Source organism: Leopardus geoffroyi, chromosome B3 (genome assembly GCF_018350155.1).
Source record: "Leopardus geoffroyi isolate Oge1 chromosome B3, O.geoffroyi_Oge1_pat1.0, whole genome shotgun sequence".
Classification (NCBI taxonomy): domain Eukaryota; kingdom Metazoa; phylum Chordata; class Mammalia; order Carnivora; family Felidae; genus Leopardus; species Leopardus geoffroyi.
The window spans coordinates 115,294,160-115,320,395 of NC_059337.1; the positions used below are offsets into that span (position 1 = coordinate 115,294,160).

At 39.9% G+C, this 26,236-nt stretch overlaps 1 protein-coding gene and 1 long non-coding RNA gene across 4 annotated transcripts in view; one reads left to right on the forward strand and one right to left on the reverse strand.

The window, feature by feature from the left end:
* The first annotated feature begins 75 nt into the window (after positions 1 to 75).
* Positions 76 to 26,236, forward strand: part of SLC39A9 (solute carrier family 39 member 9) — a 53,639-nt gene continuing 27,478 nt past the window's right edge. For both annotated transcript variants that reach the window (XM_045448118.1, XM_045448119.1), the window contains exons 1-2: positions 76 to 1,036; positions 21,220 to 21,328. In XM_045448118.1, coding sequence (XP_045304074.1) covers positions 941 to 1,036; positions 21,220 to 21,328 — 205 coding nt within the window. In that variant the 5' untranslated portion in view covers positions 76 to 940. The remainder of the gene's footprint in view (positions 1,037 to 21,219; positions 21,329 to 26,236) is intronic.
* Positions 2,520 to 4,444, reverse strand: LOC123581972. Of its 2 annotated transcripts, XR_006704119.1 has the most exons (4): positions 4,331 to 4,444; positions 3,575 to 3,704; positions 3,165 to 3,231; positions 2,520 to 2,636 (listed from the first exon to the last, which is right to left on the reverse strand). It is a non-coding gene; the product is annotated as an uncharacterized LOC123581972 (long non-coding RNA). The 2 variants fall into 2 exon arrangements; XR_006704118.1 differs by lacking the exon at positions 3,165 to 3,231.

A 26,236-nucleotide genomic window follows, 5' to 3' on the forward strand; every position in this document is an offset into this window, starting at 1 on the left:
ACTTTGTCACAGCCATCTTGGATAAGGGCGATGGGGTGCGCAGGGAATTGCTGCAGAACTTGAAAAATAATCATTTCTTTTCAAGACGCTGTCTTCCGTACTTTTGTTATTGGACAGGCGCCTAGAGTGATCACCGATATAGACTGTGACTCCAGATATCTTTCAATGGCCCTATTCAAAAATGGCGGTAGCATAAGCCTCCTGGGCCATAGGTCGGTTGTAACCCGGAAGTACTCTTCTAAAGGAGGGGGCGGTGAAGCAATCCGGAAGTGGATGTAATGAAGAGGTGCCACTTGGCGGCCATGGCAGCTGTAGTATCGGTGGCTCTGGGTCAAGGCCCAGCGGAGTGGAGTAATATGGGCAGTATCGGGTATAGGGCAGAGACAGCTTTGTGTCACCTTCGCTGCTGAACCCCTAAGCCCATCGGTAGAGAGCTGCAGGACTCTTTCCCCATTCTAGACTCGGAGGAGAGTTTGCCGGGACTGGTGGGCTGGTCCCAGGCTGGCAAGAACCGCCCCGAGGAGGTAGGGGAGCCGGGAGGACGAACAAGTTTGCTTGGGTTTTCCTCCTTTTCCTGCTGCCACCTGGGACGTTGTGGAGGGAGTGGGTCCATTGTGCCACCATTCCGACGATTGAAGAAATCGCCCTTTGCATACCTTTAACTGTTAACCCTAGGGAATCCAGTGAGTGGCGTCTGAAAACAGGGATTGGGACCTGAGATTGCTGAAAGTTCTCTCTGGTGCTAATATCAGCAAAAAGGGACTGTTTTCAGGTGCGTTCCAGAGAAGGGTTTCGTGAACACATCTGTTGGTGAGGAGGACGAAAAAACTGGAAAGTCCACTTGTCTTGGAATCACCACACGCGTTTAAGAACCTAAGCACCCTTTGAAGCCTCTGAAAATTTGTAGTCTGGTGGCGGTGGGTAAATAAAGGAGGACAGAATGGATGATTTCATCTCCATTAGTCTGCTGTCTCTGGCTATGTTGGTGGGATGTTACGTGGCTGGAATCGTGCCCTTGGCTGTTAATTTCTCCGAGGTAAGAAATTCTCAATTTTCTGTCAGTTGTCAGGATGGCTGCTAGGAAGTACTGACAGTTGTAAAGGGAAGCGGTTTCCTCAATTAAGCTCAGAGCTAAAGATCTTCGTAGGAAAGACTATCTTTTTAAAAGATGCATAACATTTCATGGGGCGCCTGGGTGGCTCAGTCGCTTAAGCGTCCGACTTCGACTCAGGTCATCGTCTCACTGTTGGTGGGTTGGAGCCCCGCGTTGGGCTCTGTGCTGACAGCTCAGAGCCTAGAGCCTGCTTCAGATTCTGTCTCCCTCTCTGCCCCTCCTCATTATCTCTCTCTCTCTCTCTCAAAAATAAACATAAAAAAAAAAAAAAAGATGCATAACATTTCATAATAGAAACAAACCTCATTTTAGGCACTAGAACCCTTAACTTGGGGGTGGGTGGATCCACTGAAGATCCTGGGGTACTCTGAACCTTGTGAAATTGCATACAAAAATTTAGGACTCTCTGCACATTTTCCTGGAAAGAGGTACCATAACATTCTTTGGATTCCCAGAGGTTCCAAGGAATCAAGTTTCCAGATTGCTATCAAGGAACATAAATGGGGAATATTATTTGTCTATATGCATTGAAATCAATATACTTTATCTTTTTGAGGAAATGAAGCATAGTTTTTTGGGGGGAGAGGTAATTTTTTTGGATTAGAATCCAAAATTTTCTGGTTTTTTGAATTAGTTTTTTGTTAATACAAAAATGAATTCATGCTAACGAATGAAGAAAACTAGATTGTTCTTAACTCACATTTCCTTTTAAAGAAAGAGATCATTAGAATGCATATTTGAAGTTGTTTCAGATCTTTACTTAGAAATGAAATTTTTGTTAATATGTTTTGACATTTTGGTTAATTTGTACATTTGTCCTTATTTGCACAAACATTAATGAGTGGGGAAGAAAGGTGGAAGCATTGTTCAGTTAAAAGTGCGGATAAGTTCCTCATAAAGAGTTCACAGCATGCACAGTGCTCAGACATCTAGGGGAGAAAACCCATTACATTTGGAAGGAACAGGATTTCATGAGTATTTGGGGGTTCAGCAGTAAAATAGGCCCAGTTTCACCGCCAGTCCTGAAAGAGCTTCGTGAGAGAGCAAACTGATAGACCAAACCTAACCCACAGACTTAATTTGTTAGGTTAGCACAGTATTTAAGGTTGTTATTGCTTTTTTTTTTTTTTTTTTTGTCTGTATTCCCTCAAGGCAGTAGTTGGCTAGAGCTGAGCAGTGGTAGATTGTTAAGGTCTTTGGCTGTGAAGCCTGCTTCACTCATTTGGGCCACCTGCTGTCCAGTACTTTGTAAGCCTGCTTTATTCTGCCTTGAACCATATTTTCTATTAACTGCATGAGAATTGAACTGGCCTTATCAGGGCTAATATTTGTGAGATTTAAGTTGGCATATATATTTAAAAACTTAACTGAGGTAGCATTTATCAAAAATTATAATGTCTTCAAATAAGAGATTAATGAAACTTTATTTGTATAAAGTGCTGAGAACTTTTCCAGGTTTCAGTATCTTCTTGAACCATCTTGAGTGGTTTTTGCAATATGCGATCTGCTATCTTCTTTTTCACTGAAAGGAAATGTGTACATGAGTGGTGTAATTAACCAAGCCATTAATAAAGATAATTAGTATGACATGTCATTTATGGCTATCTGAATTGATGGTCAAGTGGTCTTTTCCAGCTGTAGGCCTTAAAATGCTATAAATCACATTCATGATATTCTTTTATATTACAGCAGGCACAGTCCATTTTGAGCTCGTAGAATAAAAATGAAAATTATATATAACTTAGACATGTTAGAATTCAACTGATGTTTTTTATCTTCTAGAAATTAAGCATTTTTTCTAGACAGATTATACTATTATGTATTGATGTATCATGAAACTAGTGAGATGATAAATGTGTAAAAACTAAACTTCATTCATGGAGGCTGGGAAGCAGTTTCTACCTTTAGAAAATAGTTCCTAAGCTTCTATACTGGCTAAACAACTTTCCTTTAAAATTTTTTTTTAAGTTAATTTATTTATTTTGAGAGAGACAGACAGCATGAGCAGGGGAGGGGCAGAGAGAGAGGTAGAGAGAGAGAGAATCCCAACCTGGTTCCGTGATGCCAGCGCAGAATTGGACGTTGGGGCTCAAACCCACGAACTGCGAGATCATGACCTGAGCCGAAATCAAGAGTCAGACACTTAACAAACTAAGCCACCCAGGAGCCCCTGAACAACTTTACTTTTTAAGGAAATCTGGCTTTTCTTAGAGACTAGCATTATTATAAATAAAAAGACCAATCCAATTTATTTTACAACTCACTTTCATCTATATGAAAACATATGCTTTTTATTCATGTTCTTAATCTAGCTGCTGCTTTTATTCAATGCAGTATTTTCCCCTTAGAATTTCTCAGACAGGAATAAAAGTTCAAAAACCCATTAATTATGGCAAAATTAGTGTTTAGAAATGAGTTAAAATTAAGTAACCTGAAAATTGCTGCAGCAGTGGTGCCTACCTGCTGTATCTGACCATCCGGCTTTATGTGACAGTGATCTCATCACTGTCTTCAGCATTCCTTGCCCCTAGACCAACTTTCTTGATGTTTTTGTAACTTCTTTCTTGCTTCCTTTATGCCTAAGTGATTTCTAAAATGAAGGAAAGGAAAATCTCTGATTCCTTTTTTTTTTTTTTAATGTTTACTTATTTTTGAGAGAGAGAAAGAGAGACAGAGCACGAGTGGGGGAGGGGCAGAGAGAGAGGGAGACAGAATCTGAAGCAGGCTCCAGACTCTGAGCTGTCAGCACAGAGCCCGATGTGGGGCTCGAACCCACAAGTCATGTTCTCATGACCTGAGCGGAAGTTGGATGCTCAACTGACTGAGGCAGCCAGGCGCCCCAAAATCTCTGATTCTTGAAAATACTTATGAGCAACTGATGCTGAAGATGCTCTGTTCTTCAGCATATGGGAAGGAGAAAAACTAAAGTTGTAAAGAAGGCCAGAGCATGCCTTACACAAGTGAAATCCCGTCTGGTAAAGGAGTTGGAACCACTAGGTTAGTACTATCTTACGATGTTAGATTCAGTTGGTAACGAGCAGTTTTCTTTGGCTCTAAAGGAAAACGCTACGTAAGTAGGTGAAGAGCCTACAACTTAACGTTAGCTGGAATTAACCCAGCTTAGCAAGTGCTCTGACTGATGAATGAAGTTAACAGCTGAAGTGAGAACAGACCGAAGTGAGATGTTAGATGGGTTATCTGAGGATTGTTACTTACCTGAGCACGTCTCCTCTTTGCCACAGAGCTGGTAACAGAGAGCAAGCTGTTCGCACCAGAGCTCTAGGGCAGTGCTCCTCCAGCTCTCTGGTAGATGACTAGGTTTTGGTCTTGTTTAGTTTCCATTCTATTGCAGACCAATATATTTATAAAAATTAAACACTAAAAAAATGAAATGGAAAAAAAGGCATGTGAACTGCAAGCCCAAATGCGGTGTAATCATATTGAAGAGGCATACAATTACTTATATAATTGCAATGTTTCTATCATATACAATGTTCTGAAGGCTTTGTCTCAGTTTCACACTTCTCTTGTTGCAGACCGGTTTGGGTTATAATGCCATCTTCTTCCTGTGTTAAAATCGTATAAACCCATAGGTATGCAGATGAAAGTAGGGCTGCTCTCACTTCAGTAAGGGATTCAAGATGACCAGTAATGCGCTCAAGCCCCGGGAACCGTCTGGGACAGGTAGCGTAGTTCAAAATCAGTGTCGCTTTTTGAACAAGCTCTTTTAACAGCCAGATCTTTCCTTTTAAATGACCTTATAGGACTGTTGTGAGGATCTAATGAATTAATAGAAGGGCGAGGCTGTATTCTAGGCCATAATAAGAACTTTAGAAAATGTTGAGGATTATACTCCTTACTGATTATGAAAACTTCTTTAAGGTTTTCATTTTTAGAACTTTGTTCCAAATTATAATTTTTTTCTAAAGTTTATTTATTTTGAGAGAGAAAGAGAGAGGAGGGGAGGGGCAAGGGGAGAGGGAGAGAGAGAATCCCAGGCAGGCTCCACACTGTCAGCGCAGGGCCCAGCACAGGATTCTAACTCCTGAACTATGAGATCATGACCTGAGCCGAAACCAAGAGTCGGATGCTTAACCAACTGAGCCACCCAGGAGCCCCTTAAGTTATAATTTTTAAGACTTTATTTTGAAACAGACTCCTAATAGAATTCCTCCATCCCATTCTCCAGTTACAGAAACTTCTCAGCATTTTTGTTTGGAATCTGAAAGGTCTTGTTTGGGGATTGGCATTCCTATTCACCATGAATGCTCCATTTGGAGAGACCAAGCCTTCTCTAGTCTGCCTGCCTTATAGTATTTTTCTTAGTATTTGCCTTTTTTTTCTTCATTAGTTCTCATTTTAAGCTTTGTTTTATTTTTCATGTGTTTAAAAGTTTTATGTCTAATTATCATAACTCATTCATGATAAGTATCTTTGGGACTTTGAGTCACCAACAAAACAGACATTTGTGTCTAAGGAATAAATTTGTTCAGCATGCTTTTCTGACAATTGGTTCTTTTTGAAATAGATGTGACAAAGTGGTATTTTTAAGGGCTTTTGCATTGTCTGGTATATTAACGTTTTATTCTCTTCAGGTAATGCAATAAATGTGATGCCTGTTTGGAATTTCATTTCTAAATTCAAACAGTTTACACTTTGCTTTCTCTCTACCCATACCTGGAAAACAATCAGTAACTTTATGTCTTAGAAGATTATTGTTTCATAAGTGTCTTTGCTTGATAAAAATGTTTGGATCAAATAAAAACTAGATAAAATCTGGTCCAATATTTTCCTGAAAAGCTTTCTTTTCCCTAGGATATTATGTGGATAAGTGCTATTGAAACTTACCTGTTTAATAATAATAATAATAGTTAATGCTTACTGAGCTCCTTCTGTGAAGTGCCAGGCACCGATGCGTGGTATCTTATTTAATCTCCAAGAGGAGACAGATAGGTACTGGTATACCTCACTTTACAAATGTGCATACTCAAGGCTTGGAGAGTGTGGTAGACACTGGTAGAGGTGGGATTTGAAACTAAGTCAGTTTGACTGCCAGTCCAAAGCACTTGACCGTTAGATATTTCCTTTTCTGATGAACGCTGTAAAGAAGGAATGAAAGACCATGGGTCTAGATTGGCATCTTAGCTCCTCAAATTAGGAACATCTTAACACCACTGACTTTAATCTCCATTAGGAGATATCCCCAAATTAGGAATATCTTTAACATCACAGACATTCTACCTTCCACAGTACATCTCCTGCCTTGTGCTTTGTCAGTGTAGCAGAATTGAAACTACAGAGGTAAACCACCTTCAAATAGCATTGAAACCGTTAAGAAAGAGCGGAATATATCCTAAATGCCCTTTAAATTGGCACCTGCCAACTTAGAATCTGAAGCAGTTCCCATTTTGAACTGTCTAAAATTAATTTCATACTTCGTAATCAAGTCAATTGTAAATTGTGATATTCAAGAATTGGCATCGGAGGTGCCTGGGTGGCTCAGTCGGTTAAGCGTCCAACTTCAGCTCAGGTCACGATCTCGCAGTCCGTGAGTTCGAGCCCCGCGTCAGGCTCTGGGCTGATGGCTCAGAACCTGGAGCCTGTTTCCGATTCTGTGTCTCCCTCTCTCTCTGCCCCTCCCCCATTCATGCTCTGTCTCTCTCTGTCTCAAAAAGAAATCAACGTTAAAAAAAAAAAAAGAATTCGCATTGTTTTTGAGGGAAGAAGACCTAAAATGAATTCAGAATGCCTCTGTATGTGATAGTCTTAACCTTTCCTGTAATTGAAGAATTTAGATGTGCAACTTTGTTGAATGATAACAAGGTTTAAGATCCTGTGTAGTTCAGTTTGAAATCCCAGGTAATAAGTAGTAATGCTAAGTGTAGTACAGGTATTTCTTAAAACTTGATGGAATTGTGGAAGTCTCAGTCTGCCTCAAATACTAATATTGAATGTCTAATTTTATTGAAATAAAATAGAACTAGGTAGCAGTTGGTCTGGAAATTCTTCTGCCCCAGTTATATGGATTTTTAAGTGATGAGGCCTTGGGGTTAACTACTGGATAATTACATCTAAGTATCTGTTGCAAGCCCTGTATGTCACTGGGGGTCAGTTTTGTAGTAACCAAAAAATATACCCTAGTTTCTACACCTTACATATTCCTTTCATTAATTCTTCATGTGTTTGACAAGGCAAATTGGGGAATCAAGATGGATGCTAAAAGCAAAAAAGAAAGAAAGAAAAAGAAAGAAAGAAAGAAAGAATGAAATAGGTTTTGTGGTGAAGCAGTTGAGCATAATGTTTAAGAGTACAGATTCTGGAGCTAAATTACTAGATTCAGATAGTGGCTCTGCCATTTGCTGGCTGTTGTGAGCCTGGGCAAATTACTTGGACATTTTATGACTCTTTTGTAAGATGAGTATCTATCTCATAGGGTTGTTGTGAGGACTAAATGAATTAGTATATGTAAAGCAATTATAGTAGAACATGCTTAACATAGTACTTAAAAAATATTGGCTATTATAATAGAGATGAAGGAGAATATTGGTAGCACCTCTGTTGTATAGAAATTGTCCATCCGGAAACCTCATTAGTCTAAAGGATCAGAAAAGTCTCTGATTAGCTAAATAGGCAGACTGACTGTCCCTGGCTGTCACTTCTGTGTATCATTTTTTGTAATTCTAGTGGGTTAGTATGCCAGTTATCAATTTACTGCCTCTCAGCTCCAAATTCACTCTCCGTTGACCACTCTGCAGAAATGGATCTGGGCCCTTTAAATATCTTTCCTTTGCCAGCTGGCACAACATCGCACTTTGTCAATAGGGGATACTGGAGAGAAATTTAAGAGGAATGGCTTTTCCTTCTTGGTCCATGCTTGCCCGCAGGCTCCTAGGCAACTATTCTGGCAACAATTCTTATAGGCCAGGCTGCCCAGCTTCCCCCACAGGCTCCTTGCAGCGCCTGCGTTTGACTTCTCAGGCCTCTGGAAGGCTTCTCCAGGGCCCAGCTCCTGCAGGCAGGTTTTCAAGCCCCAGCCTCCCGCTGAGCACATACTTCTCCGGCACCCAGCACCCAGCAGTTCTCACTGGCAGCACTTCCCCTTGGCAGTTTTGCAGGAGAGCCTCTCCAGTAAGACACTTTCCCATAAACAGCTTTCCCCAACAGCCAAGAGTGCAGATTTCCAGCAAGTTCCACCAGTGTGGCACCACAGAAACTTCTCTGCCTGTAATATTGTGACTTATAATCAGTATATATTTGGTCTTCCTGTTTCTGGCACAGAGCTCCTAAAACCCTTGGAATTTCCCAAGTGATGAGCGCCATAAAGGTATCTTCTGGCTGTGAATGAGATGATTTAAAAAAAATTTTTTTTTTTCAACGTTTATTTATTTTTGGGACAGAGAGAGACAGAGCATGAACGGGGGAGGGGCAGAGAGAGAGGGAGACACAGAATCGGAAACAGGCTCCAGGCTCTGAGCCATCAGCCCAGAGCCCGACGCGGGGCTCGAACTCCCGGACCGCGAGATCGTGACCTGGCTGAAGTCGGACGCTTAACCGACTGCGCCACCCAGGCGCCCCTAGATGATTTTTAGAATGCCCATAGTTAACGTAGGGTTGGAGGCTTGTTGCCAGGGGAACCAACCAACTGAGGGATTGGAAGGTTGGAACCTTCATTCCCAGCTGGGAAGAGAGAGGGGCTGGAGGTGAGATCAGCTGCCAGTGGCCAATGATTTGATCAATCTTGCCTAGGTAATGAAGCCTCCATAAAACCCCAAAAAAGACAGGGTTCAGAGAGCTTCTAGGTCGATTGACACATGGAGGTGCTGGAAGAGTTTTACGCCTGGGGAGGGCATGGAAGCTCATCGCCCTTTCCCCATACCTTGCCCTGTGTATCTCTTCCATCTGGCTATGTCTGAGTTCTGTCTTTTTACAAGTAACTGGTTAAGTAAAATGTTTCTTTTGAGTTCTGTGAGCTGCTGTCTCAGGTTAACCAAATCCAAGGAGAGGGGGATCATTGGGACCTCCAGTTTATAGCCAGTCAGACACAGCTGACAAACCTGGACTTGCACCAGTGTCTGAATGTAGCCAGGGCGCAGGGGTGCAAGAGCACCCCGTTTGGCCACTGGCCACTGACAAAACCCAAAGGCAGAGAGATGAGAGGTGGTAAAACAAGAAAGGAATTTATTTCAGTGAGGCCAGCGCAGGGAAGACAGTGTACTGGCATCTCAAAACTGCCTCCAAAGGGCCAAAAATACTTTCAAGTTTCTATAGAAAAATGTTGGGCAAGGCCCAATGGGTAGATGCAGGATAATCAGGTCAGTCATTGCCTTGGGGTCAGTTATACAGGGTCTTGCTGGCTCTAGGCAGCCCTTTATCGCTCTCAAGGGGGTAGTTTCAAAGGGGGTGGTTTCAGTTCCCTTCAGGGGATGTTTGGCCCTCAGGGTCTTTTGTCTGAGTTAAGAGATAACCTGGAAAGAAGAACTTGATCAGTTAGAAAGTTAGAATGGAGGTAATTGAAGTCCTCTTTCAGGAAGGTGAGGGGCAGTCTTGTAGGACTGAACCCTTAACCTGTGGGAGCTGATGTCTCCAGCAGATAATATTAGAACTAAGTTGGATTGTGGGACACCCAGCTGTGCCCCAGCATTGCTTGATGTGGGGAACCCCTCACCCCCCAACACACACACACACACACACACACCCCAAAATTGGTCCCAGAATCTTTAACCTCTCTTCACTGAGCCCCAGCCATGCCCCTTCCAGCAGGGTTTGGATTTCAGTCCACATGGGACCTCTTTGACCACCCTTACCTCAGTCTTACAGTAGACACTCCTTTTATCTGCTATTCTTACATTCTTTAGAGGTCTTGTTTATTAGCTCATTTCTCATTATTCCATCCCCTGTTTTAAGCTTTCTCTGTTCAAATTACGATTTTTCTTTCTTGATTGGACCCTGACTAATACAACTGGGTAATGGGTCATAAGAATCGAATAACTACTAAGACTAAACAGTGAATCAGGCCTGGAGGAAGATAAGGCAGTTCAAGTGCCATGATGTGAGGTAGCTGACCTTCAGTGTCAGTGCCTGGAAGTCATTAGGGAGTAGTGGAAACTGTGGTCATCTGAAGAACTTGGGCCATTTGACGACCTCTGCCTTGGTGTCACCAAATCTTCCTCCTCTTGAGAAGCTGGAAGTCAGGATTTTTCATGAAATTTTCTGAATTTTACATTTTGGCTACCGAATCAAATATTGTTACATCACTATGTGGACCAAACAGCCCATGTTTGTGAGTTGCCAGTCTAGAACTTCTGGGCTGGACTGATTTCTAAGCTCTTGGAAAACTAGAAGTAGCAAACTAGGAGGTGTGGGGGAAGCAAGGAGAGGAGACACATTGTAACACAATAGCCACAGGGGGAGACTGGAAAACACTTGGAACTATTACAAAACATCAAAGTGTAGTCCTTTGGAACCATTTAATAAAGGAGAAAACATCTCCCTGTTCACATTAAGGGCGTTGTGCTTTCTAATCTGACCACAGTGCAATAATAGTAATAATAGCTACAGTGTAAGTTTATGTGTTAAGTTCTGTGTTGATTTTAATAGTAACCTTGAAAGGGAAGAATTTTTGCCCTCTTTATAGATGAGGAAACTAAGCTCATACTGATTTTACAAAGTTCAAAGGGGCTATTTATATAGCCTCTAAATAAATGAACAAAAATTATTTCCTTGAAAAGAATGACTGTATAATATAGGCTCTCTGTGAAAATTTAGAAAATATGATAATCTGTAAAAGGAAAATAAAATCATCTATTATCACGTTGTCCAATGAGAATCACTAGTAACATTTTTTATTTCTTTCCATTCTTTTTTTTCTACTTATCTACATTTTTAACGTGGTTAATTATGTGGTTTATGTATAATTTTGCATTCTCCCTTCTTTTAGCTGGTAGTATAACATAAGCACTCTATTACTAAAATTGTGTTCTAGGCATTTTTTAATGTTTTCATTACGTTCAGTTATTTTATGCATAGAATTTTTTTTTTAATTTTTTTCAACGTTTATTCATTTTTGAGAGGCAGAGAGAGACAGAGCACAGGTGGTGGAGGGGCAGAGAGAGAGGGAGACACAGAATCTGAAACAGGCTTCAGGCTCTGAGCTGTCAGCACAGAGCCCGATGCGGAGCTCAAATCCACGAACCATGAAACCATGAGCCAAGCCGAAGTTGGACGCTTAACCAACTAAGCCACCCAGGCGCCCCTGCATAGAAATTCTTATATATTTAATTTGTTCTCAAAATTTTGCCATGGTAATAGTGTTGAATAAACATTTTTATGTCTAATGCTATGAACATAGTTCAGATTATTTCCTCAGAAGTAGAACGACAGGATCAAAGGGCATAAATGTTCTTAAGGTTCTCGATCTGTATTACCAGGTTTTTTAATGCATTTTTTTCCAACAAATGCAAATGACACTGTATTCTCACAAACATTGAATACTTTTATTGTTAAGTTTTAAAACTTTGCTAATTTAATAGAGAAAATGTATCTTTATTTACATTTTCTCAGGTCAACTGAACTTGTTATCTATTAATAATACATATATCGCCAGGTTCTGATGTTTTCCCAGGTTCTTTCCCAACAGGTTTTGGTTTGTGTTTGTTTTTGTAGTCACACTGAACAGTCTTACGGGATTTCCATTTATGTTTAGTTATTTTATGTTTGAAAAGACTGCTCAAAAAGAAAAACAAATTAGTCCTGTCTTCCAAGGTTGGAGGAAGCGGCATTAATAAAGTATTGCTTGTTCTTACCTCTATGTCAAATGAATTAGGAAAGGGGAAGCCTGTATGCCACTGGGAAAATGGCAAATTTGGAGCCGTTTGCTTGAATTTTTATCCAAGTATCCGGGTTTTGAATTCTTATTCTTGCGAAGGAGAGGCCTAGGAGCCCTTTATGAGTGCTGCTAATGATGTTGGAGATAAGTGCCCACGGTCCCTTGTGCTGAGTGAGCTGATGTCATGCACCTACGTGGTGATACTGGCAGTGCCACGTGCCCTTCTAACAGAGGAAGACACTGAACTTGCTCAGGGTCATGCTGCGGCAACTTAGAAGCAGGAAACGTTTGGGCATCTAGTCTCGGTTGTAAGGACTTGAAGGACAAAGTTCATATTTAAGTTTTCTTCGTCATCTGTTACTGACAATTAAAAGCAGGTAATATAGCAGTTAAAGTGAATATCGTAAAGTTAAAGGAAGTCCCTCCTTGAAGTAGGTTTGTGTGTAAGAATATAAAGATGGCCTTTGTTGCTTGAACAGTAGTACTCTGCACTTGGGATATTTCATTGCTGCAGTGCCTAGAGCTTTGAAGGGAGTAGTCTTTTTTTTTTTTTTTAACGTTTATTTATTTTTTTTGGGACAGAGAGAGACAGAGCATGAACGGGGGAGGGGCAGAGAGAGAGGGAGACACAGAATCCGAAACAGGCTCCAGGCTCTGAGCCATCAGCCCAGAGCCCGACGCGGGGCTCGAACTCACGGACCGCGAGATTGTGACCTGGCTGAAGTCGGACGCCCAACCGACTGCGCCACCCAGGCGCCCGGGAGTAGTCTTATAATAAGTGACGCATCTTGAATTTTTTCGGAGACTATAGCTGATGCTGTCAGTACTAAAATGAGCATGGTACAAGGGGCATTGAAATAAACTTTTAAATGCTAAAAGCTTTAAATTAGTGGCGTATATTTCATCAAACCAAATAATTTGACTGTTTGTATGAGCAGTGAAGAAAAACCATTTAACTATGTTGGTGTCTGCCGAGAAAATTAAACTGACTTCAAAGCTTTACACTGATAGTTAATGGCATTGAATGCAAGCTGTTTTAATTAATACATCTGGTCAGTCCTTTGGCTCAGTCAGGCTGCAGCTGTGAAACTGTAAAATGAAATAACATAAAGCCAATGGCATTGCATGGTTCCTGCCTCTCTTGAGCAAATACGTCATTTCTCTGACAGAAATTATTACTTTGGGCACTCTCTTTTCATCTTGAACCACACTTGGAATTTGTAGTTCTTAATTTAAGTACATCCTAACAGTGATTTACCAAAGGCAAAGGAGAGAATCTGTCAGCATTTTAACTTTGACATATATACAATTTTGAGATTGAATCTCCAGTTGTGAAGCTCTGTGAAAAAATAACAGCTATACAGATAACATGGAGCCACGTCTCTAGTGCTTGAAATAAATCAGATTGCATCTAAAATAGTTTAGGTAGTTAAGAAATTAGTAAAAAATAAAACTGGAAACTATAACCGGTGGCAGTGATTGACTACTGGTTCTTTTTTTCATCAGAAGTGTTACCTTTATAGTATTAGTCACCCTGAGAAGGTTAGCAGACATTTATCAAGCTCATAAAAGTTATGGAGGGTAAATAATCTCTGTATTGCCTGGTTGAAGATTGAAATGGTGACTAAACAAGGTTTTGAGCTCCTTGGGGAAAAAAAATAAGTCATTTCAGGTAGTTGTATTAATGAGACAAATGACAACATTACCTCACATTTGCTTTAATGGAATCCTGTTATGGTTCTTTATTATGTGTACTTGAATACCCTTTGAGCCGAAGCATAAATTCTAAAGCAGCTAACCACTGAAAATTCTTGATATGGTTACACTTGTGAGGAATATGTTAGGCCTGTTTCCCAGGCCTGATGAAGCTTCACTGCATTTGTGTATCTGTTGATATTAGAGCCAGTGACATGGGAGGTACCAGTCCCTAGTGCTTTGCATGGTGCCAGGCATTTAATTCATTCTTCCAATAAATTTTTAGGGAGAATCTGGTATATGCCAGATTCTGTCCTATAAACTGCTGAACGTTGAGCAGTAAATTAAAAACAAAAATCCCTTCTCTCATAGAACTTAGAATTTTGGGAGGGAAGGACAAACATAGTACTCAGTGGATGTTTAACTTCATTTGGTAAATAAATGTGCTTTACTTAATTTCAAAAGGAACTAAAACATAATGCAGTTATTTTAGCTTGCTTGGTCTTTCCTCCAAGAAAGTACTATAAAACTAGTTGATTTACTCATGTTTACCTTGATCTCTTCTTACAATTTCTCAAATTCTTTGTTTCTAAATTTGCTTATGTATTATAATACAGACCTCATGTTTACACTGCAAGTCAGGGTTTTCCAGGCTTTTGGGTTTCACGGTCCAGTAATATATATTTTTTTAAGTTTTTATTTATTTATTTTGAGGGAAAGAGAGAAAGGGAGAATCCCAATCAGGCTCCGCCATTTTGGCACAGAGCCTGATGCAGGGCTTGATCTCATGAAACTGTGAGATCATGACCTGAGCCAAAATCGAGAGTTGGACACAACTAATTGAGCCCCAGGCTGGTAATACTTTTGAATTTAGGGAAGATTGACACAAGATTGCTTGTTTTTAATTTTGCCAAGTGGAGACACTAAAAAAAAAACTATTGTCACCAGATGATTTTTTAAAAGAAAGGACATTTTAAGACCAAAAAGTAGGTAGGGCATAATCTCAGAAGAAAGAATAGTTCTCTACATTGAAGAAATAAAACCTTAGGAAAAGCTTGCTACGTTGTCCTCCTCTTACTTTGCCCTGGACCTTTAGAAACTGTCAATAGAGAACAAATATAACTATAATTTTGGTTTTCCTCTTGATGTTGCTGAGGGATTTTTCCGGCTCATACTGTTTAAAGAGGTTGTACAATTGCATGTTATCTTTTTTCAGATAATGGGTTGTATGGGGTTTTTTTTTTTTTTTTTTTTACATATTTATTTTGAAGGAGAGAGAGAACGCGCACACACACACACACACACACACACACACACACACACACACACGGGAGGGGCAGAGAGAGAGAGAGGGAGAAAAAGAATCCCAGGGAGCCTCCGTGCTATCAGCGCAGAGCTCAACTTGGGGCTCAATCTCATGAACCGTGAGATCATGACCTGAGCCCAAATCAAGAGTCCGATGCTCAACAGACTGAGCCACACAGGCGCTCCCAGACTGTATGTGTTGTGCCATGTGGTGGACGTTGCCTTCGAATGTACAGGGCAACAGTGTGCATTGTCAAATCTAATCATGCCGCTGCCACTAACTAGCCCTAGCCGTGTGATCTTGAGCAAATTATTTCTCACCTTTGGCCTTTGGTTCTTCATCTGTGTATCAAGAGAGGATCATTTTTTACATTTTCTTTGAGTTCTTAAACTTGGATTCTATGTCAATAACTTTGGTAGCTAGTATCCCTCTTTTTAAAGTATGCACCTAAAGATTAATAAAATAAAAATAAACGATTTTTGTTGTGTCTTTCTAAAGATTTGGACCAAGTTCCTTTTCATATTCTTTCAGCTGAGAGCGTTTAATTGTTCATACGTGATTAAAAAAGAGATGTAATTTCATGACTATGTGCTTTAAAGACTTACCATGATTTCTTGTAATGACATTTTGCTGCACATGGAAATGCAAGTGTTTTCAAGCTTACTAGGGCCTTTGGGACATTCTTACAAAATCTATTGCAATATATTTAGAAATATGGTCCATAGAGGGGCGCCTGGATGGCTCAATTGGTTAAGTGACTCTTGATATTGGCTCAGGTCATGATCTCATGGAGTGTGGAGTCTGCTTGAGATTCTCTCTCTATCTCTCTCTCTTTCCCTCCCTCCCTCCCCCCCTTTCCCATTTCTTCTCTCTCTCAAAATAAATAAACATTAAAAAAAAAAAGAAATATTGTCCATAGAAATAAGTGAATGGAATTATGGGTAATTTCGCCTTGGAGAGAAGAATAAAAATATTAGATTATTTTATTTATTTTTTACTTTTATTTTTTATTTTTTAAAATTTACATCCAAATTAGGGTTAGCATATAGTGCAGCAGTGTTTTCAGGAGTAGATTCCTTAGTGCCCCATACCCATTTAGCTCATCCCCCCTCCCACAACCCCTCCAGTAACCCTCAGTTTGTTCTCCATATTTATGAGTCTCTTCTGTGTTGTCCCCCTCCATGTTTTTATATTATTTTTATTTCCCTTCCTTTATGTTCATCTGTTTTGTCTCTTAAAGTCCTCATATGAGTGAAGTCATATGATTTTTATCTTTCTCTGACAAATTTCACTTAGCATAATACCCTCCAGTTCCATCCACGTAGTCGCAAATGGCAAGATTTCATTCTTTTTGATTACTGAGTAATACTCCACTGTGTGTGTGTGTGTGTGTGTGTGTGTGTGTGTGTGTGTGTGTGTGTACATACCACATCTTCTTTATCCATTCATCCATCATTGGACATTTGGGTTCTTTCCATACTTTGGCCATTGTTGATACTGCTGCTATAAACATGGGGGTGCATGTGTCCCTATGAAACAGCACACCTGTATCCCATGGATAAATGCCTAGTAGTGCAATTGCTGGGTCGTAGGGTAGTTCTATTTTTAGTTTTTTGAGGAACCTCCATACTGTTTTCCAGAATGGCTGCACCAGCTTGCATTCCCAAGATTATTTTATTTTTTTAAAGTTTGTTTATTTTGAGAGACAGAGAAAGCACAGGTTGGGGAGGGGCAGAGAGAGTAGGGAAGAGAGAGAATCTTAGGCAGGCTCTGAACTGCCAGCAAACAGCCAGACATGGGCTCAAACTCACGAAAATGTGAGATCGTGACCAGAGCTAAAATCAAGAGTCAGAGGCTTAACCAACTGAGCCACCCAGGTGGCCCGCATTAGATTATTTTAAATAGGTTAAAATTTAAAAGGCAACATTTTAAGAGAATTCTTTGTTTACTTTATTGATTTGAAGGTCTTTTTCTTCATGCCCATAGATATCTAAGTTCTTCTGGATGGCATGTATCCCTCAGTTATCTTAAATTTCACCTGCATCTTAATTTTGTAGTATGTGAGCCTCAAGAACTCACCTCTGCTCCTGCTTTTTATAACTTGTCTCAATGTAGTACTTCATATGAGCCAATGTAGAATATTTTAGAGCACTTGGTAAATGCCTAGTAAATTTGTGGATTGGTCCAGAATTGTGAATACCACTGGGTTTTCCATGCAGTCATTGACATAAAATTGTGATGAATGATTTTTAGGGAATGTTTGAATGACAGATGAATTGTTTAAGAAAAAATTTGGGGGAGGTGCCTGGGTGGCTCAGTCAGTTGAGTGTCCAACTCTTGGTTTTGGCCTAGGTCATGATCTCACAGTTTTGTGAGTCCCAGCCCCATGTCTGGCTCTGCACTGGCAGTGAGGAGCCTGCTTGGGATTCATTCTCTCCCTCTCCCACTCCCTCCCTTCCTCTCTCTCTCTCTCTCTCTCTCTCTCTCTCTCTCTCTCTGCTCCTCCCCTGCTTGTGCTGTCTCTGTCTCAAAATAAATAAATAAATTTTAAAAAAAAGAAAAAGAAAAAAATTTGGAAATGCCTTTTAGTATCCCACATAGACTCTGAGTTTGGTTTCAGAGAGTTGCCATGAAGAAGCTTTGTTAAAATTGAATGGTTCTAAAATGAATCCTTTCAAGGATCCTGGCTGAGTAAATTACTACCTAGGTAATTTTTATAGATCTGTAATTTTGTAGAGTAAAAGGTACCAATCTTAATAGTCCGATGAATTTTGGCAAAGGTAAACAAATGTACCTAACATTCCAGTCAAGATTTAGAACCTTTCCATCATCCTAAAAAAGAAATAACCTGGTGCCATTTTCTAGTTAATCCCTCCTGCCATTGTGTTTTCCCACTAACCCCATCTGCTAGGGGCAGCCACTGTTGTGATTTCTTTTGCCAAGGCTTCGTTTGGCCTGCTTTTGAATTTCATATAAATAGACTCAGTAAGTAACTCTTGTGTAAGGCTTCTTTCATTCAAACATCAGGACATGTTTTTGAAATTCATTCAGGTTGCTGTATGTAGCGGTAGTTTATTCCTTTTTGTTACTGAGTTCCATCGTATGAATATATCACAGTTAGTTTATACATTCCCCTATCGATGGACATCTGATCCAGATTGTGCCTAGTATTGAGAAAGCGTCTACGAACATTCTTGCACAGTTTTTCTTGTGAACATTGTTATGTCTCCTGGAAGATACCCAAAGTGAAATTGTTGGTTTAACTTGATATGAGACTAACGGTTTTCCAAAGTGGTTGTACCATTTTATGACCCACCAGCAACGCGTGAGTCTTCCAGTTGCTCCGTGTCTTTGCCATTACTTAGGTTTGTCAGCCTTTAATTTGAGCCATTTTAGTGGCTGTAAAGAGGTATCTTGTAATTTAGATTTGCGTTTTCCTGGTGACTAAAGATGTTGAGCACTCTTTCATGGGCTTATTGGACATCCGTATATCTTTGGTGAAGTGGCTGTTCAGTGTTTTACCCATTTTTTGTTGTGTGGGTTTTTTGTTTGCTTTTGCCTGTTACTGAGTTGTGGAAGTTCTTTATCAGTATCTTAAGTTGGGTTCCCCGGAAAACAGACTCTGAGGAGGAGATTTGCACACAGGAAGTTTATTGGAGGACACTGTGGGGAATAACACCTGGGGAAGAACGAGCAGGATTAAGCAGATGGAGAAGTTGAACTGTTATTCAGTTATATTAGAGGCCCCAGCTCACCTTGCAGCAGGCTCTGAAGCTGGATGGCCCTTCAGAGATTTCCTGAATGGAGACAAGGAGACCTGGCTTTGTGCCTCCCTCCATACAACCCAGTGGACTCGTCATGGGATATGGACTGCCCTGGGAGAGGTTCGTCAGTACCCTTTGGCCCAAGGTCAGGTCCTCACAGGGACTCAGCTGTCTCATCAGACTGCAACACTCCCCGTGGCTAGGGGAACAGGTGTCTCCAACCTGAAGGAGGTTGATGTGGACAGTGTTCCCACAGCGTCTGTTACAGGTGTATGTATTGTAGCTATTTTCTTCCTGTATATAGCTAGTCTGTTCATTTTCTTAGTGGGTCAGCAAATGTCTTAAGTTCTGATGTGGAATTTTTTTGTGTCCTTGATAAGAAAGTTTTGCCAACACCAAAACTGCACAGATATTCTTCCTTCTAAAAGTTTGAGTTCTAGATTTTATATTAACGTATAATCCATCAGGAATTAATTTTTATGTATGATGTGAGCTGCCACCCAAGTAATTCTTGAGGGCGATCAGCTCTTTTTCTTTTAAGTACATCAGTTTCATTTCTTCTCATCTTCCCTTAATTTGCACTACAGGGGCGTCTTTCATTTCCATTTCCCAGAGTCCACCATGGTCAACGTCAAGATGCTGACAGGACAGTTTTCTTCCCCAAGCAATGTATTCGCTAGTTTGATCGTGGAGTTCTGAAAGCAAGTCCCTAAAATGAAATGGTGTGCTCAGTGCAGCTCAGTTTACCATTATTTTGGTCCTTCCTTAGAAGTAAAACTTTACATTCATGAACCTTTTTTTAAAAACAAAAGTGACTTTTAAGAATTCGTTGGAGAAAATGAGAAGACTGACTGACATACCATGTCCCCTTCTACACAGAATAGAGCTGTTTTTCTGTCTTGTGTTCTCTGTGCTCTGACAATTTGTCTCAAATGAATGCTGTGATTAACAGTGCTTTGATGAGCTTAGTAACTGGTAAAGGACAAAAACTCTTAGAATAGCTCAGTATTAAATATCAAAATAGTAACACCAGTTGTTTGGTGTCATTTTTCCAAAATGCTTCAGTCACTTTCTCCTGTTGCCTCCTATATAAGACATGTACAACTGTTCTTATTTTACAGAAGAAAAGCTGAGGTACTGAATTATGAACCAGTTTGGACATGGGGCCATTTTCTGCCTCCCAAGCCAGTGCCCCCTACTACTGGATGCATTCAGAATGCTGTATCTATAAGTAGCTAATAACGGCCATCCTGAATGTAGGAAGGACCCACCTGGCCTGTGTGCTGGGAAGCAGGGGGTTTCCCCTCTTGCTACATAGCAGGTATTAGCTGGTGCTGACATTGCAACTGTAGTTTCCCCGTTTTCACTGGAGACACAACGAGATCTAGATTCCTTCCTTCCTCCCAAACAAGGAAGGAGCCTTAATGCTTCAACCAGCCTTTCAACTAAGAACCCATTTTCCCACAGACACAGTATGTATACGTCTATACATACATATGTTTGTCCCCCTAGCCTCAGAGTCACAGGTTTAGTAGGAGAACAGAGATAACACAGACGGTTATTTTTCTTCACCTCATAAAGGAAACTAAAACAGAAAAGTGAAGCATGTACATGACACGCCACTAATTATTAAAACATTTTCATGAACAACATACACAACTACCCCCTTTTAGTTTTTTAAATCATTTTTCATACTGCTAAGACTCCAAGAAGCCATATAGGGCACACCACTGCTTCAAGACACTTTGAAATGTAATCTTATATATCTTGTATGTTGGGAGGCAATCTCTCAAAGAAAATTGGGTGGAAAGAAAAAAATCGAGATTAGGTTGGATTAAAACTGTAGATCATTTATGGCATTGATTGTGATGATGGTTTCACAGGTATATGCGTATCTCCATACACATCAAGTTGTATACATTAAATATCTACAGCTTTTGGTATTTGAGTCATATCTCAGTGAAGCAGTTTTGAAAGAAAATCCATAGAACATTTTAGTACCGAATTAATTAAGCACATTTTTTTCATTGTACTTCGTGTTCATTGCAGCTCAATTATGAATACGTTTCACAAATTGTATGTTACATATTTATAAAGTATAAAGTCAAAAATTTGTTAATGTTTAATTTATACTTAACTCGACTTATGTATACTTGCATTACAAATATGAGATTATCGTTGCATATTGTCTGCCATCATATTTTTCCTCATGGCAGTACATCATGAGTTTCTATATCCATAAATAGAATCATAGTGGGGGTTTTTATTTTGTTTTTTGTTTTTTTTTTAATTTTTGAGAGACAGAGAGAGACAGAGCGTAAGTGGGAGAAGAGCAGAGAGAGAGGGAGACACAGAATCCGAAGCAGGCTCCAGGCTCTGAGCTGTCAGCACAGAGCCCGATGGGGGCTCGAACCCATGAGCCACGAGATCACGACCTGACCCAAAGTCAGACGTTTAACTGACTGAGCCACCCAGGCACCCCTCTTTTCAACAGTTTCTTATGTTTTCTTTCCAGGAGCGACTAAAGCTGGTGACTGTTCTGGGTGCTGGTCTTCTCTGTGGAACTGCGCTGGCGGTCATCGTGCCTGAAGGAGTACATGCACTTTATGAAGATATTCTTGAGGGTGAGAGAGAGAGAAGAGGGCCTTCTTTGAGAGATGTTGTTGACGTGGAGAGTTGAAAGGAGAAGCCTAGTGGGGGGTTTTTTCCTGAACATAGTTCATATTTGCCATACAATTCTACCCTGAGAAGAATTCTTAAAACTTCTCTTCTGACATCTTTGACATTGAACACACCCTTAGCAGTTTGTGAATTGGATGCCCCAATGGCTAATGATGTTAAACACTTTTTCATATGCTTGTTTACCTTTATTATGTGTTCTTTATGATTCAAATTTTTGCCTATTTTTTAAATTGTGTTTTCTGGGGTGCCTGGGTAGCTCAGTCAGTTGAGTGTCTAAGACTCTTGATTTTGGCTCAGGTCATGATCCCGGGGTCATGGGATCGAGCCATGCTTTGGGCCCTGCACTGAGCTTGGAGCCTGCTTAAGATTCTTTTCTCTCTCCCTCTGCCCCTCTACCTGCTCGTACTGTCTCTTTCTCTCTCTCTCTCTCTCTCTCTCTCTCTCTCTCTGTCTCTGTCTCAAATTAATTAATTAATTTTCTTATTGATTTTTGAGAGTTCTTTATATATTCTAGACACAAGTTGTTATTTTTTTGTTTTTTTGCTTTTTTAAGTAAGCCCTAGGCCCAATGTGGGGCTCAAACTCACGACCCCAAGATGAAAGAGTCACATGTTCTACTGACTGAGCTACCAGGCATTCCCTGGATACAAGTCTTTTATCAGATAGGTGATCTGCAAATATTTTCTCCTACTCATTGGCTTATTTTTTCATTCTGTTAACAGTATCATTCACAGAGTAGTTTCTAATTTTGATGAAGTCCAATTTATCAATTTCTTCTTTCATGAATTATGCTTTGGAGTCATATCTAAAATCCCTTTGCTAAACCCAAGTTCACAAAGATTTTCTCTTTGGTTTTCTTCTAGAAGTTTTATAATTTTAGGTTTTACACTTAGATCCATGATCCATTTTGAGTTAATTTTGAATATGGTGTGAAGGTTTATTTTTTTGGATATGGATGGATGTCCATTAGTTCCAACACCATTTGTTGAAAAGATTATTCCTTCTCTATTGAATTGTCTTTGCAGCTTTGTCAAAAATCAATTGACCGCACTTGTGTTGGTCTATTTTTGTACTCTCTATTCTGTTCAATTGATCTACATGTCTTTCCTTTGCCAATACAGCATTGTCTTGATGACTATAACTTTATAGCAAATCTTGACATCAGATAGTGGAGTCCTTCTAACTTTGTTCTTATTTTTCAGAATTGTTTTGGTTAAACTAGTTCCTTTGCCTTTCTAAATAATTTTAGAATCAGCTTGTCAGTATCTACAAAATATGGTGAGACTCTGATTGAGTTGAATCTAAGCTTAATTTGGGGAGAATTGACATCTTAAAAATACTGTATTTTTCAATTCATGAATACAGTATAGATCTCCATATTTTTTTAGGCCTTTGATTTCTTTCATCAGTGCTACAGTTTTTTGTTTTTGTTTTTTTTTTAATTTTTTTTAACATTTTATTCATTTTTGAGAGAGAGAGAGAGAGAGAGAGAGAGAGAGAGAGAAAGTGTGAGCAGCGTAGGGGCAGAGAGAGAGGGAGACACAGAATCCAAAACAGACTCCAGGCTCCAAGCTGTCAGCACAGAGCCTGATGCGGGGCTCATACTCCCAAACCGCATGATCATGACCTGAGCTGAAGTCGGCCGCTTAACCAACTGAGCCACCCAGGTGCCTGTTTTTGTTTTATTTATTTATTTTTTTTAATGTTTATTTTTGAGAGAAAGAGAGAGAGAGAAGCAGAGTGTGAGTGGGGGAGGTTCAGAGAGAGAGGGAGACACAGAACTCGAAGCAGGCTCCAGGTTGTCAGCACAGAGCCCGATGCGGGGCTCGAACTGAGATCACGACCCGAGCTGAAGTCGGACACTTAGCCAACAGAGCCACGCAGGTGCCCCTGTTTTGTATGTTTTTTTTTGTTTCTTGTTTTTGTTTTTGGGGTTTTTTTTTTGGGGGGGGGGTTGTTTGTTTGTTTTTTAAGTAATCTCTACACCCAGCATGGAGCTCGAACTCAAAGCCCTGAGATCAAGAGTTGCATGCTCCACCAACAAGCCAGCCAGGTACCCCCAGTATTGTGGTTTTTAGCATACAGATCTGCAGGTATTTTGTTAGATTTATACCTCAGTAATTCATGTTTTCAGTATGATTGTAAATGGTCCCGTAAAAGTATTTTGATTTCCAGTATTCTAGTATATAGAAATTTGCTAAACCTAACTTGTTATTATAGGAGTTTTTTGTAGATTCTTTGGGATTTGCTAAACAATCGCATCGTCTATGAATAGAGACAGTTTATTGTTTTCCTTTCCAGAGACACTTTAATGTTTATCTTTCCAATAGTCTTTTAAAAATTTTTTTTCCTTTTCTTATTGCACTGGCTAGACTATCTAGTATGAGGTTTACTAGGAATGAAAGTAGTCAGCCTTGCCTTATTCTCATTCAGTCTTTCACCATTAAGTATAGTGATAGCTTGAGGTGTCTGGGTGGCTCAGTCAGTTGAGCGTCCAACTTCAGCTCAGGCCATGATCTCACACTCCGTGAGTTTGAGCCCTGCGTCAGGCTCTGTGCTGACAGCTCAGATCCTGGAGCCCACTTCAGATTCTGTGCCTCTCCCTCTCTCTGCCCCTCCCCTGCTTATGCTCTGTCTCTCTCTGTCTCAAAAATAAATAAAAAAATACTAAAAAAATTTTTTTTAAAAAGTATAGTGTTAGCTATAGGTTTTTTTAAAGACTTCCTTTTCAAGTTAAGAAAGTTTCTCCTTTTGGGGCACCTGGGTGGCTCGGTTGAGCGCCCCACTTTGGGTCAGGTCATGATCTCACAGTTCATGAGTTCGAGCCCCATGTCAGGCTCTGTGCAACAGCTCAGAGCCTGGAGCCTGCTTCAGATTCTGTGTCTCCCTCTCTCTCTGCCCCTCTCCCGCTTGTGCTGTCTCTCAAAAATGAATAAATGTTAAAAAAAAAAAAAGAAAGAAAGTTTCTCCTTTTATTCCTAGTTTGTTGCAGGTGTTTATCTAGTCTCTTAATGTGGTGAATTACAGTGATATTCAAATGTTGAACTAGACTTGTATATACCACCCCCCTTGATTGTTAGTAGATTATCATCACTGGATTCAATCTGCTGATATCTTGTTGAGGGTATCTGTATCTTTGTTCAGGAGGACTATTGGCCTGTGGTTTTTCTTTCTTAAAATGTCTTCATATGGTTTTGTTGTCAGAGTAACGCTGGTCTCTTAGGGTTGGAAAGTGTTGCCTCTTCTGCATTTTGGAAGTCTGTAAAAAAGCAAAAAATATTTCTTTCTTTTTTTTTTTTTTTTTAATTTTTTTTTTTTCAACGTTTATTTATTTTTGGGACAGAGAGAGACAGAGCATGAACGGGGGAGGGGCAGAGAGAGAGGGAGACACAGAATCGGAAACAGGCTCCAGGCTCTGAGCCATCAGCCCAGAGCCTGACGCGGGGCTCGAACTCACGGACCGCGAGATCGTGACCTGGCTGAAGTCGGACGCCCAACCGACTGCGCCACCCAGGCGCCCCAAAAAATATTTCTTTCTTAAATGTATGCTAGAATTTACCAGTGATACCATCTAGGCCTAGAGTTTTCTACTTTGGAAGGTTTTTAGCTATGAATTCAGTTTATTTAATAGACATAAGACCATTCAAATTACCCATTTTTTTCTAAGTTAAAGAATTAGTCAGGGGTGCCTGGGTGGCTCAGTCGTTGAGCTCCGACTTCGGCTCAGGTCATGATCTCGCGGTCCGTGGGTTCGAGCCCCTCATCGGGCTCTGTGCTGACATCTTGGAGCCTGGAGCCTGCTTCAGATTCTGTGTCTCCCTCTCTCTGCCCCTCCCCCACTCATGCTCTGTCTCTCTCTCTCTCTCTCTCTCTGTCAAAAATAAATAAACATTAAAAAAATTTTTAAAAATTACTCATAGTTGTTCATAGTAACCTTTTTTTCTAATGTCTTCATTAAGTTTTTTTGCCCCAAAGAACCATGTTTGATTTCATTTTTTTTCTGCTTTATATTTTGTTGATTTCTGTTTTGCCTTATACATATTAAAGCTTTTTGGTAGGTACCTACTACACATTTAGGATTACTAGGTCTTATTGGTGAGTTGACCTTTTTTCATTATTATGTCCCTATTTATTCCTGATAAATATTTCTTGTTCTCAAGTCTGCGTTATTTGATATTAACATAGCCGCTCCAGCCACGTTCCTTTTGAGTAGTGTTTACATGGTATATCTTTTTTCATCCTTTTACTTTTAACGTATATCATTCACTATTTTTAAATTGGATTTATTGTAAACAGCATATAGTTGAATTATATTTTTTAAAATCTGATTTGACAATTTCTCTGTCTTCTAGTTGGTGTATTTAGACCAGGGGTCAGCAAACTTTTTCTGTAATGGGTCAGACAGTAAATATTTCAGACTTTGTGAGTCATGTGGTCTCTATTGATACTATTGAATTCTGCCATTGTAATCAAGGGTACTGATTCTTTCCTTTGTGATCACCACTCTTCTGTTGAGCCATCCAGTGAACGTACTGTTTCAAATATTATATTTGTCAGTTTTAAGATTTCTACTTGGTTTCTTTTTATAGTTTCTATTTCTTCAGATGACATTCATACATTTGAAGTGTTTTTTTTACCTTTACCGATGAAAGCGTAGTTGTAATAGCTGCTTTAAAGTCTTAAGTATTCCAGTATCTGAGTTGTCTTGGGTTGGGTTGATTGTTTTTTCCCTTCATAATTGGTGAAATTTTTCTGTTTCTTTGTATGTCAAACAAGTTTGGGTTGTATTCTAGACATTTTTAATAATATATTTTGGGACTTTGAGTCCTTTCAAAATCCTCTAGAGAATA